This window comes from Mesoplodon mirus (genome assembly GCF_964341445.2).
Source record: "Mesoplodon mirus genome assembly, chromosome: 13".
In the NCBI taxonomy this organism is placed as follows: Eukaryota; Metazoa; Chordata; class Mammalia; order Artiodactyla; family Ziphiidae; genus Mesoplodon; species Mesoplodon mirus.
Window position 1 is genome coordinate 25,619,800 of NC_138989.1, and position 17,037 is coordinate 25,636,836.

General features: G+C 57.2%; 1 protein-coding gene across 3 annotated transcripts in view; it reads left to right on the forward strand.

Annotated features, from left to right (window-relative positions):
- Window positions 1–14,512, forward strand: part of SPECC1L (sperm antigen with calponin homology and coiled-coil domains 1 like) — a 128,843-nt gene extending 114,331 nt beyond the window's left edge. For all 3 annotated transcript variants that reach the window (XM_082641584.1, XM_082641586.1, XM_082641585.1), the window contains 3 exons: window positions 10,378–10,494; window positions 11,041–11,100; window positions 12,523–14,512. In XM_082641584.1, coding sequence (XP_082497710.1) covers window positions 10,378–10,494; window positions 11,041–11,100; window positions 12,523–12,612 — 267 coding nt within the window. In that variant the 3' untranslated portion in view covers window positions 12,613–14,512. The remainder of the gene's footprint in view (window positions 1–10,377; window positions 10,495–11,040; window positions 11,101–12,522) is intronic.
- The last annotated feature ends 2,525 nt before the right edge of the window (window positions 14,513–17,037 follow it).

Below are 17,037 nucleotides of genomic sequence, written 5' to 3' on the forward strand. Positions count from 1 at the left end.
CTTCCCAAGTGGCTGCACCCACTCCGCTCCCCCACGTGCACAAGGGCCCTCATTCCTTCCTGTCCTGGCCAGGACTGGGCACGGTCGGCCTCTGTCCTCTCGTAGGTGTATGGTTTTGGTTTTGGTTTTTTGCAGGTGCCGGTGAACTAATGGTGTTGGGTGTCTTTCCATGTGCTTATTTGGGATACGTTCATGTACCTTCTTGGTGAAGTGTCCGTCACAAGGTCATTGAATACAAGGAGGGATGTAATGCCCTCTAGAGCATGACCTTTGCCTTCAAGGAACTTCCAACATTATTTTTGAAACATAATATTTCCAAGCCTTTTAAAATTATGCCTTTTCCTAGGCATAAGACCGCCTTTTGTATGACTCAGATTTGTGATCACAAGCGTGCACTACTGTGCCACGAAGGCTCCAGGCGTGAGCGACCTTTAGACTTCTACCGACACCGTATCCCTCCTCGTGGCCCTCAACTCTCTCTCTCTGGCTGCATCCTAACATGTTTTATACCAAGAAACCAACTTGTATGCAAAAGAAAACCAGAAAAGTAAGGAACCGGGAGTTCAGGAGCCCAGCGCCATGCACAGGGCCCCAGCAGGACGGACAAGGGGTAGTCACGCTCCACCACGGGGTCCAGAGAGAAGCGTTTTCCCACTTGCCTCTGCTTGTTGCCCTCAAGGGCAGGTAAGTAAACCATTGAGCTGGGGCTTTGGAGAGAAATACAAGAGGGTGGTGCCACAGCTGTCTGTGTTCCCTATTTTAGATGTTTTGCCATTTTCCCTCTGCCAGAACGGTACCTGGTAGGTGTAGAAACAAATCCACTGACAGATTTGAAAGCAGCAGTTCCTGCTGGAGGCAGTGAAGTGAGTTCATCTTGAGGTGAGCGTGCTGTGTTGAGCGGCTCTGTCCCAGGATCATTTCTTTCCCTCACGGCCCCTTCACGTGCGGGCTGCCTGGCCCCTGGGCGTCCTGGTATCCTGGGTCAGACAGACGCGTTCCCTGCGATTTCAGAAACGGGAAGACTTGTCCGTGGTCCTGCCAGGCTAGGCTCTCCTTCTGTCTCAGCGCCTCCGAAGGTGTTCTGAGGGCTGGGAGGGTGGCGGTGCGTCCCCGTGGGCAGCCTCCCTGCCGGGGTCCCGGCAGGGCTGTGTCCACGCCTTTGCTCGGGTGGATTAATACTGTGCTGCAGTCCCTGTGTGGTAGTTGCCTTTTCTGCATAAATTATACTTTTCAAGTGTAAGGTGTTTGAACGAGTCTAGGTGCACTCTGTGTCTGTCCTTTATGCTTTATAAAGTGTTGTCTTATTTTCAGCAGCCCTCATGTTTAGAAGCTGAAACTTTTTTTTTAAAGCCCATTGCTACACTGAAGCTTTCAGATCCTCAGGCGTTTTTCTCCTGGATTTTCTCTCCTTCCCTTCAGACTGCTCTTAAGCCAGCTCTGGAGCAGCCTCTGCGGAGGGCCTTGAGAGCAGCCCAGGGTTCTGCTCGGTGCTTGGTGGAGAACAACCGCTCGTGGAGCTGCAGCCCAAGCGGAAAACCGGTTGCTCGGTGCTGTTCGGGCCATAGGCGCTGTGGTCCCACGACAGAGACGGGCCGCTCACGGAGCCGTCAGTTTTCATGTCCGGCCCAAATAGGGGTCCCCAGGGGCTGGGTGTTGACTAGAGGAGAGGGACTCGGACCCAGCGGGACCTCCCTGGCCTGCGCCCGTCTGTGTCATGGAAGGTGGTCAGCGCTGCCTCAGGAGGCCAGATGAGGGGCCGAGCAAGACCTGCGAGCTCTAGCTGGCACTTTATTAAATCCTCGTAATTGGGTCTTTTCCCCATTTTGTGTATGAGAAAGTTGAGACTCCTCCAAGTTAAACTGTATGCCCACAGCCCTGTAGCTTGTAAGGAGTGGCCCCAGGTCCCTGGGACCCTAAACCCACGATGCCTCCTACTGTGCAGAGAGGGAGCCTTCAGCTCGGTAGAAGGCATCAACTGAGACGTAAGCCGGGGGAGAGTGAGCCTTGAGAGCTGCCCCAGGAGCTCCAGCTAGACTGAGGGCCCTTCCTCGGAGAAGGCATTTGAACAGGGGCCCCCACGAGTCGGAGCTGCTCATGCTGGGCGGCCCTCGAGGCTGCAGCACCCAGACTGCACTGCGTCCATGTTCCAGAGCCTGAGTACAAGGTTGGTGACCTCTGTCCCGAGAACACCCTGGAAGAGGCCGTCCTGGGAAGTTTGGGAGTGCTCCTTCTCCTCCTCAAACACTCCCCTGGGCCGCTGGGGCTGGGACCAGCCACCCTTCTCCCTCCATGCCCACGCCCCCCCAGAGCACACACAGGGAAGGTGCAGCTGGGAGTACTGTCTCCTTCGGTTGAAATTGCATTTTAGTGAGTAATAACCCTGCCGGAGCTAGACGCAGTCTAGAAAAGGCAGAGTCAGTTCCTAAGCTGCTAATAAAACTGCTAGGACTTGCCCAGTGCTCATGACTTAACTGACCTCACCAGGGGCTCTTGCCGACCGTCCCTGCCTGGTGGCCATTTCCTGAATTTTCAGACAGCAGACCTCATGGGTCCTGTGTGCTCCAACACAAAAAGTTTCCTTTGGGAGGGGTTTATGGGAAATATGGGGACATCAATCCGGTCCCTTAGGGTGACATGAAGTGTCCCCTCAAAATAGGTTCATTTGACTGAAAAGAGTTATTACAGCACATTAAGCCTGTGGTGCATGGTTCTACCTTGGACTCTGTGGAACTTCAGCATAGTTAGAGCTGCTTCCTGGATGTGTGCTCGCACCCTGAGCACGTCAGGCCGCGTCACTGCAGGTCAGTGCGGCCCCTTCCCTCCCAGGACACTGGACAGCCATCCCCAGGATGGGTGGTGGGTCAGGTCCCTTTTGAGTTGGCAGAGTGCTTGGTGTATCCTGGTGGTAAAGGAAGCAGACTGATACCCTGCTTCTACCTTTAACTGTTTGTTTTTAAGAAATTAAAAAATTTTAGAGCAGGGCCAGGGCTGTAGTAAATTCCCATAAAATGCACTCGTGAGTCATTGCATGTGAGCCGTAACTTCTTCAGTAAACGCTTGTGGGTAGTTAGTTGCTTGTGAGGCCTACCTGGTGTACAGACTTACTGAGCATAAACTACTTCCGAACATCAGACAATTTCTAAAATTGTAGTAAAATACACATAATGTAAAGCGTACCATCTTAGCCATTTTTACGTCTACAGTTGAGTGGCATTAAGTACATTCGCACTCTTGTGTGTCTGTCAGCACCTTCTAGTTCCAGAACTTCTCATCTGGAACTGTTTCCCGGCCGCAGCCCCTGACAGCCACACATCTGCTTTCTGTCTCTGGATTTCACTGTTTTGGGTGTTTCATATAAATGGAGTCATATAATTTGTGGCCTTTGTGTCTCACTTTCACTCAGCGTAATGTTTCCAGATTCATCCACTTTGTACCATGTGTCGTTCCTTTCTGTGGCTCGAAAACACCCCATCGTGGGGATGTTCCCCGTTTTGTTTATCCATTTTCCGGTTGGTAGACATTTGTGTTGCTTTCACCTTCGGACTCCTGTGCTGCTGTGGACACTCGTGTTGGGGATTTGTGTCCACGCCATCTTCAGGTCTTCGGTTTGTCCCCAGGGAGTGGCCTCACTGGGGCGCACAGTGATTCTACGTGTAAGTGACCAGGAGTCGTAACATCGCTCCGCAGCAGCTGCACTGTCTTACGTTCCCAGCAGCAAGTACAGGGCCTCTGGTTTCTCCACATCCTCACCAGCATCTGTTGTTTTCAGTTTTCTGAGTACTGTGCATCCTGGCGGTATGAGGTGGTGGCTCAGCCTAGTTCTGATTTGCAATTCCCTGGTGACCAACAGCGTTGAGTGTCTTCTCTTGTGCTGCTGGCCATTGTCCGTCGACTTTGGAGAAATGTCTGTTCAGATCCTCTGCCCATTTTCATATTTGGGCCATTGGGTTGTTTGTCTGTCATTGAGTTGTAGGTTTGTTTGGTTTTCATGGAAATTTTCAAATACACACTAAAGCTGTGAGAATAGTAAAAGGACACTCAGTACACCGCCCAGGCCCAGGTGGTCAGCGCACAGTCCTCGCTCTCCCACCCCTGCCTGGTGATTCCAAAGCAGGTCCCAGCCATTTAATGTCACCACATATTTGGACAGAGGTCAGACTTCCCAACTGAATCATGGTCAGTTTTACCGTTGATTTCCTTGACTTAAGATCCAAATAAGGTTCACACATTGCATTTGGATAATATGCCTCTTTTAAGTCTGTTTTAATCTTAAAACTCCCATCCCTCTTTTTGTTTCCTTTCAGTTTGTCTTTGGAAGGAACTGGACTGTGTCCTGTGGAGCATCTGCATTTTAGGTTTGGTGTTGACAGCCCTGCAGTGCTGTCCCTGGTGTAAACTGGTAGTAGATTCGAGGCTGGATCTGATTCCAGCTCAGATTTCCAGCAGAAGCCCCTCAGGTGGAGTTGTGTCCGCCCGTCCAGGTAGAGGAGAGGGGGGCCAGCTCGCTACCGCTGCTGATCACGGTCGCCCAACAGTGCTGGTCTCGCTCCGTCTGTCCCAGTAATTCCTCTTTTCAGATAGGCTCCTCCATCGGCTGTTTGGTTGCCTTATGTCGAGTCTGGTCAGGAAGGTTCCGTCCAGTGCTTGATCCTGGCCTGGTTCCCTAGCACACAGGGTCCTGAGTGAGGTCCAGCTGGCCCAGCCAGGCCTCGTGCTGGGATGTCCCGTCCATCATGTTTCCAGCTGCCTTTGGTCTTCGGGTCGGTGGTCCTGTCTCCTGGCTGCACGCTCAGGGCATCTGGGGAACTTTATGGAGAATGGTGCCCAGACCAGCCGGATCAGCCTCTCTGGCGGACGGCTGAGAGGTGTCACCTTGAAAAGGTTTCGCCCGTGATTCTGAGGCCTTTATTGGAATCCCTCCCCGCACAGGGCACAAGATACAGGCCTGTCTCCGGGGTCGCTGGCCCCCTGGGCTGCCTGCCCTGGCGTCCTTCCTTCCTTCCTCCCACTTTACACACGCCCCGACATGGACATCGTGACGAGCGGGCCTCAGATTTCCCAGACCCCTGCCACCTCCCCGCTCCTCTCCTCTCCCCTCCCCTGACCTGGAGCAGAGCCTGGCTCAACTTCAAACAGGAGACAGCATGGAGGCCCCAGGCAGCACCTCAGATGTGCAGCCAGCGCGGGCACCCCAGCATCAGCAGGCTACTTCATGTTCCTCCCGGGGCCTCTGGGGCCTCCCGCTAGCAGTCACTCCTGGAGCACTAAAACCCGCCTCCTGGTGGCTTTTCCCTCTCTTCTAGGCACTGGATCTCCCACCCTCCTCACCCAGATTCCCTAACACCCTCCAAACCCTGTCCCTCGGCCCAGGGCTGAGGCCTCGAGGCCCCGTGGACAGGGGTTTGTCTGTGGCTCTGTCCTGCCTCCCGAAGGCGGGCGGTGTACTCGGCCATGGTCACGGTCACGGGGGGATCCCACCACGGCAGCTGAGACGGCCAAGGAGGTGGTGCCATGAGTGTTGCAGAGATTAATCATGGGTTTTGGCCCTTTGCCTTATGCCCCCAAAAATGGCATTTCCTTAAATAGATCAGAACCTTAACAACTATATGGTATTTGGGGGTACATTTTATGGCCCTTAATTAAACTTCAGACACATTAAAACATTTTAAGATGTTTTATGACCTATTCTTAATCTTTTTTTGTGGAAATTTCTGTAACTTCTTGTCTCTCAGACTCCAGCCCTCAACCCTCGATGCACAGAGGTGGGACTCACCTGCCGCCACAGGCGGGGACAGGGTGCATCTAAGGGCGCAGGATCAGGGAGGGCACATGTCCCAGTTCGGGGAGCTGCCCGCCGAGGGCAGCGGGGGCCAGGGGAGTCTGAGCTCTGGTGAGATGAAGAGGGCAGCTGAGGGCCCTGCACACAGGCCACAGCCATCTGCCTACAGATCACCGTCAGCCCTTCCTGGATGGAAGGAAAATGGGGTGAAGCACCTTATTTGAGTCTGTGCTGAAAGCTTTTTTTTTTTTAATATAAATTTATTTATTTATTTATTTATTTATTTATTTATTTATTGGCTGCGTTAGGTCTTTGTTGCTGTGCGCAAGCTTTCTCTAGTTGCAGCGAGAGGGGGCTACTCTTTGTTGCAGTGAGCGGGCTTCTCACTGTGGTGGCTTCTCTTTATTGCAGAGCACAGGCTCTAGGCACGTGGGCTCAGTAGTTGTGGCTTGTGGGCTCTAGAGCGCAGGCTCAGTAGTTGTGGCGCACGGGCTTAGTTGCTCCGCGGCATGTGGGATCTTTCTGGACCAGGGCTCGAACCCATGTCCCCTACATTGGGAGATGGATTCTTAACCACTGCGCCACCAGGGAAGTCCCTCAAGGCTTTTTTTGAACTTTTGCTCTGGCTCGTCCCGTAACCCTTTTGTTTTTGTCCAAACTTGGACTTATCTTGTGCAGTAGGAAAGCCCTGAAGACACCTGAAAGCTAAATGCGAAATATGAATTCATTATTAATTAGCAACTTGTATTATAATTACTATGTCTCTATTTTAAAACTGTTTCATTCTTAGAGAGCTTGGCACTGCCTGTGAATAGTGCGAAGAAAGTCCTCCCGTTAGTGTGCACGTTCCCCTCAAAAAGCACCAGTTTTGGCTCTACGAGTATTTTTTGTAAAGGGGTCAGCTGGCCACCTGCAGAGCTGCGGTGTCAGGGCCCGTAGGGCGGAAGGTCCTTGACCCTGCAGCTGCTTCAGAGAGAAACACACTGGAAGACAGGTCTCATAGTCAAGGACCTTCCTCTTCACTGGAAGTACCACTTTCTGAAAACAGAAATTCCATTTCTAGACAACTTTGTGAAGGAAATACGTGAAGAAGTCTATCTGTGAGAGTTGCGAGGCTGTGCAGATGATGTGCCCTGTGCTGTGGTTTGTGGTGCTCCTCCTCTGGCGACCTGCTCACTGTGACCAGTGGCACCCCGAGCACTGCCTTGTTCAGCGGGCTTTCTGGCAGCACTGATGCTGTTGACCCCTCCCAGTTCTGATGCTTCCTCCTTTGGCTTCTGGTTTGTCCCGCCTGTCAGACCTTCCCCTGTGTCCCGTTGAAGGCGGTTCTCCTCTGCCTGGCCCTTATACTGAGGGGCTTGGTCTGAGGCCTCCCTCCTGCGCACCGTCCGCTCCGGCCACCCCCGGCCACCCCCCTACGCTGCGTCCCCAGCTGCAGACCCTCGTGTCAGCACCAGGCACCTCCCTGGGTGCCACAGACGTAATTGTCGGGAGTACCTCCCCCCAGTGAGCCGTGCGTCACTGGAGGACCCTGCTGTCCAGTTCTGCCAGCACAGACTGCGGGCTCTCTCCTTCCTCACGGCCAGTCAGTCCCCAAGTCCAGTTTGCTTTTCTCCGGAGCCTCTGTAGCCCTCACTTCTCCTCCCTACTCGCCACCCTGATGTCCCCTGCTCCCAGCTCAGCCCCAGATGACTCATACCCAGGCCCCTGCCTGCAGGCCTGTGGGTGTCTCGCTGGGGGTCAGCACTCTGGCTCCCTCCAAGGCCAAGGTCTCCTGCACCACCCTGGAGGGCTGCGGCTCTGGTGTCCTCACAGGCCTGCAGAGACGGTCCATGCACGTCCCTGTGGCATTTGAGTTGCTTTGCGATGAGCGGTCGTAGAGCCGACGTCCCTCCCGCCTTGGGTGTTGAATGATTTTGCGAGAGCTTATTATCTGCGCTCTTCTTGGAAACCGCGTGGGGTGGGGCCCAGGTCCCCTGCCCACTGCTCACCTCGGGGGCCTGGAGCTCCCTGTGGTCCCTGTTTGGGCACAGCCGGTAGTGGGAGGGATTGGCTCCCGTGGGAACGGCCATTTCTCTGGCAATTTCATACAGTTTTTGTACCTTTCCGTGCATTTGTTTCTTTCTATGGATCCTGTCCTTTTATTAATACGCTGTGACAGCTGGGGGGCCCAGAGCACAGACAGGAGGCTGGGAACATCCCACCTTCCCTGTGCTTTTCAGCTTTGGAGACAGCCTTGCTGTCTCCATGCTTTTCTGTGTCCCGTCTGTGTTATTTCATAGTATCAATAGTTTGATTTTTCAGCCCCGAACATGAAAAACACTGAAGTAGATGGTGAGATGGGAGCAGAGGGTGCAGGCCTCACCGCCTCCCCGCCCACCCCTGTGTCAGGGCCTGTCTGCTTCCCCAGCATCTTTGGATGGGCCGGGGCCGCACTGGCCAGGCCCCCTCCATCTCGCAGAGGGCAGGACAGTGGTCTGGGTTTCAGTTGTTTTGATTTGGAAATTGGCCGTCGTTGCCCTGGGGCCCCAGGCCCGCTGTCTCCTCGGGGTGCCTCATTCACGAGGTGCTGCTCTGACTGTGGGGTCCAGGCTGGGGGTCTGGTCTGTTTGGAGGAAGCTGGATGGCCGAGTTCCCACAGCTGGAAGCTGGGGCACAGCTGCTTTCTCTGGTGCCGGGGCCTTTGCCTCGGGCCGGTGAGGCCAGGCACGTAGGCGGCTCCGGCTCCGCCACATCAGGCCTAGGGGCAGGAAGTAGAGATTTGTTTTCCTCCAGGCGTGCATGTGACCCGCGGGCAGGGGTCGGAGCCTCTGGCTGCCGTAAGCTACACTCAGTCCCGTACGGAGCTGGGACACGTTGTGAAGGAGCTCATTCCCTGCTGCCCATGCGATGGTGATCAGTGTCCTGGTTCTTTTGTCAGGGCGTTTGGCCCTGATGACTGGGAGGAATAATCCCACAGGAATCATCTGTGACCTGAGCCTCCTCATGGAAAAACGCTTCTGGGGTTTATGAGAATTAAAGTGACACACGGCCCGGAGGATGCTGGGGACCAGGGTTCCTGGCCCTGTCCTCCCACCCACCAGCCCCACACCTTGGACAGGTGACTTTCTTCCCTGGTCCTAGCTTCCTCCCAGGTGGGGCTGAAGCGCCCCCGCTGGCTGCTTCCTGAGATCCCGATGACATCAAAGGGGCAGGTTGGCCATGGCCGTAACTGTGGTTGTGCCAGAGCAGAGGCCTGTGAGGGCAGCCAGCCTGTCGGGGCAGTATCTTCATGGTCACAAGTGTGGGGACCAGTGAGGCAGGGGCTGCCCAGGCCTCATCTTAGGGGGGCGGTGATGTCACTGAGTGGCTGGCACTGCCCTTAGGTGGCTGCGTCAGATGGCCCACGGCCAGCGCACCTTACCGCCGCCTCTCCCTGGGGCTGTCAGCAGATTTGCACCCCTTTGCACCTTAACCTGATCACCTTCCTCACCACAGTTTATGGACAAGGCCTGCAGGCCAGATTGGGGGCCACTGAGGGAGTGACCTCTGGGATCACTGCCCCCAGAGCTGCTGCCCTTCAGAGGGTCGTGGTTGAGCAGTCCCCAGAGGGCAGCGTCCTGGGTGCCTGCAGTCAGGGCTAGACGCTTCCTTTTGGTGACAGAGTTTGTGTCCACACTTACCTGCTGCTTTTGTCAGGAGAGCCCCACCCTCCCCACCCGCCCTTGTCCCTGGGCCCTACTTGGTGTCAGTTTTGTGAGGGGGTCGGGCCGGCAGACTTTGTAGAACTCCCTATGGAGGTGAATAGCGTTGTTGTTCTTTGGCTGCTGCTCCCGGGGAGTGAGGACTGCCACCTCGAGCACGGTCACCCAGGAAGCGGACTCGTGCATTTGAAGGCTGCATGAAACAGCAGTAAGACGTGAAGCAGGAGGTGCTGGGGGTTGGGGTGCTCTCTTTTTCAGTTTGTGGCATTTTCATAAAGCGTGTGAATTTCCAAATTTCATTGTGGAGTTTCGGCTTCAAAAGGGTTCTTGCAAATAAAGGTAAAGGCTACTTTCTAGCTGAATTGCTTTATCATATAATAAAATACTCTGAATGACGTGTTTCTTCTGTAGTTGTGAACAATTTAATTTGAATATGGAGTAGGTGCCCCCTCAAAGAGTCAAGGTGGTTCTCGGAGATGCACTGTGGGAGCCCCACCCCCACCCCCCCACCCCCCGGTCTTTGGCACCGAGTACAGGCTGGCGGCTGGTCCTCAGAGTGCAGGGGTTGTGATGTCCTGTAGATGATGGGGAGGAGGTTGGACCACAGCTCTTCCTAACACAGCGCTGCTGCCCACCGGTGCCCCAGAGGCAGAGCCCCCAGCCCCCAGGGCTGTGTCCTCCCAGGTCAGGGTTTGGGTAGCTCAAATTTCTGCTCCTGTGGTTGCAGCGATCTGGTGTGCAGGGTGGGGGCCAGTCACTGACACCAGCTGGTCCTGGGCTTGGCCCCCAGCCCCCCAGCCTGCCGTGCTTCCTGCAGAGGCTCAGCCTGCTGGGCCTGGGGGCCTCCGCCCCCCTCGGCCATCTCCTGAGAAGCCCGCGGTGTGTGTTGCTCATGTTTTCTTTCTTTTCCTGCAGAATATCGACATCACCAACTTTAGCAGCAGCTGGAACGACGGGCTGGCCTTCTGTGCTCTCCTGCACACTTACCTGCCTGCCCACATTCCCTACCAGGAGCTCAATAGCCAGGATAAGGTGAGGCCATGGAGGGCAGGCGGCGAGGAGGGGGAGAGAGCCCTCCATGGCGGTGGCGGTGGTGGGGCAAGCTGCTGGCTCCTCACACACCCCAGTGGCCTCTCTGGGGAACGACATTGAGGGTCAGGGCTTCTTGAGGAGAGTGGTCTGGGCAGCGCCACCCACGCCAGGCCACCTTCCCCACGTCCAGCCATGACTGGCTCACGGTGCAGCCCTGCCCAGGTGGGCACTGGGAGAGGACCCAGGCCCAAGCCCTCTGGTGTGCACCCCCATCGTCCCCTCCTGCCCTTCAGACGACCTTTGAAGACCCTCACGGGGAGGAAACAATTTCACAGGTGTTGCTTATTAGCTTTGGGGGTGCTGGGCGGCTCAGAGCTGATGTGTGAAAAGTGACCCTCCTGTGTGGAGAGGAAAGAACAAGTGTGTGGGGGTCACTCCGCAGCTGGTCACCAGAGGGGCGGGGCGGCGGGCACGGGTGTGGACTGGGCTGGTCAGGCAGCCCTCCCCGGCCCCGCTCACGCACCCGTCACACGGTTTCTTTTCCAGCGGAGGAACTTCACCCTGGCCTTCCAGGCTGCCGAGAGTGTCGGCATCAAGTCCACACTGGTGAGCCCCCGTCCCCTGAGGAGAGACCCCTGGGAGGCCTGGTGACCAGGAGGCTGCTGGGTGGGGACTGGGGCCCCTGCGGGCCCTGCACCAGCCGCAAGGATGTCCTGCGGGTGGGGTGCAGATGGTCCCCTGCCCGGCGCTCTTTATGCCTCCCGTCAAGTGTCCCAGGGAAGTGCCCTGAGTGGGGGGTGGTCACGTTTCTCTGTCAAAAGCACATTCCAGCAGATCTGCCTTGGGTGTCAAAGTAGAGGCAGGGGAGGGCAGGGCAAGGCCCCAGAGCGCTTCTCAAGGGGGGGAAGGGAGGCGGAGGAGCCCTGGGGTCAGGGCTGTGCTCTGGGCTACAGTAGCTCAGGACAGACGTGTTTCCGTGCGGGCTCCTGCCTCGTCACCAAGTCTGACTTCCAGGGGGAAAATACCTCGTCCAAATGCAAAGCCAGAGACGTCCACGCCCTGAGATGCTGATGAAATTAACGTGACGGGGGTTTTGCACATCTTGGGGGTCCACAGAGTGAAGGACCCCACAGGGCCAGGTCAGGAACCCCCAGTGCCACCTCCCACCCCGAGGTTACCCATCACCCTGCCTTGTGACAGCCGATAGCTTTGAAGACATATTTGCACTCATCTTTACCCTGCAAGAGTGTTTGTGTAGAGTTCCATAAATATGTCTTCTGAATTCACAGAAATACGTGTTTCTGAGTGGCTTCTATTCAATTGTATATATAGAGAGAGAAATTACATTCGTTGAAATATTTCTCATTATCTGGATATTTTACACCATGTGTAAAATTCTGATATATAAGCAGGCAGTTCCCCCACCCTAAAAACTTTCCGTTGAGATTCTTACACTGGACATACGTGTGTTCTTTCTCCCCATCCCATTGACTCTGGTGCTCATTTGTGTCTCGCACCCATGGGACCCCTGGGAGCAGTGCCCTGCAAGGACAGCGGGTCTTTCGTGGGGGCCTCGTGGGCATGTCTCAGAGCCCAGGGTCCCCCGCCTGCTTCCCGGCAGCATCAGCTGATGTCTCCCCGACCATGGGGCCCACACAGGACACAGAGAACTGTGGCTTCCGGGGCTTCAGGGGGTTGCCCACCGTGGGGCAGGCAGTACCTGGTGGGAAGCACACTCAGAGGTGACGCCGGAGGGGTTAGCGAGGAGAGGCAGGTGGGGAGGAGGGCCCAACTCCCCCTCCCCCAGAGGAGACCAGCCCCTTCCAGCCTTGAGGGGCAGCCCTGGGCAGGGCGGGAGGCTTGGACATTGCCTACGCCCAGGGCGAGGAGCTTCCTGGGTACTTGGCCGCTGACCTGTGCAGTGAGACTCAGACAAAAGTCCCATGAAGGAGGCCTCCAACCCCAGAGCCCTTGGTGCTGTGGCTGGGAGGCAACCCGGGCTCTAACTAGCCTCTTCTCCTCTGTCAGGACATTAACGAGATGGTCGGGACCGAGCGGCCGGACTGGCAGAACGTGATGCTCTATGTGACGGCCATCTACAAGTACTTTGAGACCTGAGCACCCGAGGCCCCACGGTCACCCCAGACGCAGCGCCCTTCACTCTGCCCCTGGCCGCCCCGCAGCGTGTGAGCCCCGCCCCCGGCAGGCGGGGGACTCGGCCTGTGTGGCCTGCGCTTGGGCCAGGCTCTTCCACCTGGCCTCTGCAGCCAGGGCCCCGCGCACACGCTGACCTGCTGGAGAGATTGGGGAACCATTAGCCCTGGGGCGGGAGGAAAGGCTCACTCACGGTCCAACCTAGGGAAGGGGATTCGTGCGCGGGCAGCTCCCTAGGTTGTGAAAGCTTCCTGCAGCACCTCAACTGCTCGCCCCTGAGAACCGGGGTGGGGTGGGGGGAATGGGTACCTGATAGGCCCCTGTTCCCCTCCTGTGTGACAGGGCATCCTCGCCGGCGATATGGACCGTGCCCCCCGCCCTCAGGCTCTGCCAATCTTCAGCTCCAGGGGCTCGGAAACCCAGCACCAACCTCAGGGTTCCAGACAAAGGAATCTTTCCTAAGGAGTTCTCTTTTTTTCTTATGAGCAATACTGGGGGGAAATGGCTCTTGTTCTCTTAGTACCAAAGTTAAATTGTTTTGGTAAGTGTAGCGATAAAACACAAAATCTGGACATAAGGTGATGAAAGCCAGAACCAACGTCGCAAGAAACAGGAGGAAAAGCTGAACAAGTCAAGGGGCCCAGATGGTGCGATTTCAGTCCCTGAGTCGCTCGGAAGTGACCCTCCTGGCTGGGGTGGAAGAAAGTGCCTTAGCTCTGCAGGCGAGGCTGCCGCCGCCATCCAGATGACAACTCTCAGCCCTTCTTGGGAACGGGGAGCCACTGTTGGTCAAACAGTCTCGAGACCTGCACTTCCAGAACACAAATAAGCAGGAGGAAGAGCAGCCGTTGCCCCACAGAATGTGAGACGGAGGCTCGGGGAGGCCGCCCAGCCAGCCTGGGGTCTGCGGCTCCATGTGTGAGCAGGAGGTTCAAGATCGGGTTGGACGAGTCGACAGCCCAGGACAGAGGGCGACTGTGAGATGGGCTGTACATGCAGCCCGCTGGCCCAGGTCACCGGCTGCCACCCCCGGGGAGGCTCCTGGTGAAACGCCTGTTTTCAGCTGCAGAGCAGCGCCCAGCCCAGAGCACACAGGAGACCCCTCCTCCCTGACAGGCTCTGTCATTGCATCTGCTGCCCTGCTGGGCACCTGTGCTGTCAGCTGAGTGACTGTCAGGGGAGAGTTGTTGCTTTTCAGTGTCTCTCCTCTTGGGTTTTCTCTCATCTGCCCTTATGGTGGCCTGTGTACCTGATCTGCGGCCACATTTTTGCCTATTTATTATGTGAGGCGGCTGTTTTGGCCAATGGAGACTCTCCTGGGTCTGCAGTTCACACCGCTGTCCCTGGCGGCTCCTGCTGCAGGGCCTGGGGGTGGTGGGGTCGCCGGTGTCCTCTGGAGGAGCGTGGCCACTGCTGATGGGCTGGTGTTGCCCGGCCTCGGCCCCCGGGGTTGGTGACGGGGCAGAGGGGGCTGCAGGGAGAGGGCTTCCTGGGTGCCCAGCCGCCTCTCTGACAACAGGCCGTGTGGCCGAGCTGCCCACGATTTCCACATGGATCCACGGCTGACAAGGTTCCAGAAGCAAGACATTTCGCTTTTCCTGGTAGGATCCTTGTACTGTTGGCTTTAAGGGGTGACCCTGGACGGTCCTTTGTCCCTAGAAGTGGTGCTGTGATGTGCTTTGGGTCCAGTGGCAGTTGCTGCGAAGTCTCCAGGAAGACATCCTGCCTCCTCCCTTCAAGCACAAGCTTTACTGCAAAAGGACCAGTGTTGGTTTTCTCTTGACCACAAGCTTCTGCTGACTGATGATACTGTTAAGTTTTTGTTCTATTAAATGTTCTTGAATGTATTAAAATTGTTGTGACACATCAGGCTTGGGCTTTTCTGGGTCGCTGTGAACAGGACCCTCGCCACCTCCGGGGACTGGCTGTGGCAGGGAGGGCGCCTGAGCCCACAGGCCAGGAGACGTCGCCGGGGGGCCTGAGTGGGGTGTGGCAGGGGAGGCTTTGGCCATCTGCCTGCGTCTGGGGTGGGATGGCCCAGGTGAGCCATGCGGCCTGGGCAGCCTTGTGACCGCGGAGGTTCTGTAACGGGCACCAGGCCCCAGAAGCACCACCTGAGCTGCCCCCACAACCCCCACCTGTGGCCCAGACATGTGCTGCTCTGGGTTGGGGAGGGTGCCTTGAGGTTTTCTGGGGTTTTTTAGAAATGTGTCTTCTTGGAGATAATTTTGAGGACGTATAAAATTATAGAGAAAAAAATCAATAATTATACCACTCACAGGCACCCAACCAATCAAGCTTTTCTTCCTGGGCATCTTGTGTGGAATGACAGTGACTCCACAGAGCACAGCCGGGAACATTGCTGCACCTCGTCACGTTGCACGTGACACAGGTCACGTGCAGAGGCCGTGGCGTCCCCTCCTGTTCACACTGGCAGACCTGGGCACCCCTCCCAGGCCTGCGACCCCCTCCCCAGGGTCAGGGTTTCATCTGGTAACTGATTCGCTCCCCAGGAGGCCCAGAGCCGCCAGCTGAGTGGTGGTGTGTGTGTCCGAGAGCGGTGGCCCGGCTTCTCCCCACTCAGCAGCTGTGTGGCCAGGGCTATGTGGCCGGGGCCGAAGACACTGAGCTCCCTCCCTTGGCTGCTGCAGGGAAGTCGTCCAGCCAAGGCCCCAGGCTCTGAGACACGGGCCTGTGGGCCCTGCATGTGGTGGCAGGAGTGGGGGACCCCACCCGGCACCCTGGGCAGTGGTGGAAGCTCTGCTGTCTTAGCTGCTGCCCCACAGGGTGGGGTCCCTCCCCAGAACACTCCTGCCTGCTGTGCCAGCTGCCTCAGTAGCAGACCGACTCCTCATCTCCAGAGCCTCTCCGGCGCGGTTGGGCAGACTAGGGAGCGTCCTCTTGGGCTTGGGGAGGCCTGGCTTCCCACGGCACAGCACTCCTGCGGCCCAGGGTTGGCCGGGTTTTGTCTGAGGTGGTCCCTTAGCGGGGGACAGGGACAGACATCAGGGCTCTGGTGCCTGCAGGCCCCATGCTGTGTCGGGGTGAGGGGCGGGTTATCGTCAGGCCCCAGGTTGCTGGGAAAGCGCTGGCCAGAGTGCCAGCCCCAGCAGGCCAGGACTTCGCTGGGCTGCCCGGGTCACTGGTGCAGGAGGCAGCATGGGTGCACAGAGGACAGGGCTCCACGCTCCCTGGGCTTGACCCGCTCCCTTGGTGGGGAGCAGTTGGGAGAGCAGGCTGGGTGTGCAGGAAGGGCTGGGAGCTGGGGGGCTTGTGGGGAGGGGCAGAGGGTGACTGGACATGGCCTGCAGTCTGTGCCACCCCAGCTGTGCCAGGCCCAGGGCAAGGGCAGGCCCCAGGAGCCCTTGGTTGGTGATGTCTGCATTATTGGGGTGGGGGGCGGGGATCCAGGGTTCCAAAGAGGGAGACACCACAAGGTCTGGAATCTTAGGTGGCAGAACCAGAAGGGCTGGGGAGGAGTACGGGGTGGAACATTACCAGCACCCATCAGGCAGGAAGCAGGGACACCCAGGTCTCCCCCAGGTCTGCCACCAACACCTGTGAGGGGCTGGGGCTCTTCCCACCTCTGCAATATGGTCACCCCAGGAAGGGTCCCCCTTGGACCGTGCTCCCAGGCTCTCTGTGAAGCGGGGTGGGAGGTACCTGGTGAGGTCTGAGGCGGGGGTCCTGGGAGAGTGGTGAGGGGTGGCTTTCATATTCTGGCAGCTGCTGCTGTGTGGGTGCCTGGGGCCCTGGCTTAGGGCCATTCTTAGGTTGGTGAGTGACAAGTCTCGCATGCCAGGGGCTGTCCCTGCCACCATTGTCCAGGACAAGGCCCCACTCCCATCTGAGCCTCAGTTTCCATATCCACAGGGATGCACCCAGATCAGCTCAGAGGCACAGGGTTCCCAGCAGGGTTGCCATGTGACAGCAGAAGTCATCGTGGGCTGAAGCATCCTCCCAGGACTGGGCTGGAGGATGGGGTGGTCCTGCAGCTGCCTGGCTGCAGGCGGCTGGAGAGCTTCCTCATGTGATTCTGCTTTTTTGGGGCCTTAGTCTGAGCATAAACTGGAGTCCCGTGAGGTCCCCCCACTTCCTCAATCCCAGAGCCCCAGGAAGTGTGTGGTGCCTGCTCCTTTAGAGGAGAAGTTGGTGAGTACCTCAGGGTGGCCTGGTGGTTCCCGGGGACACTGGCCCCGGCACCCACTGGGTGCTTCATCCTGGGTCTGGCCTTCTTTCTCTGGCCCAGCTGGCCCCAGAGCAAACAATCGGGCCAGAGGCCACCCAGGTGCATCCTGGATAGGAACAAAGAGCCCGCGGGAGTAGGTTGGGGGTGGGAGTCTGAGAATGGAATTCTGGAGCGGGAGAGCCCAGCTGGCCCCCTGCCGA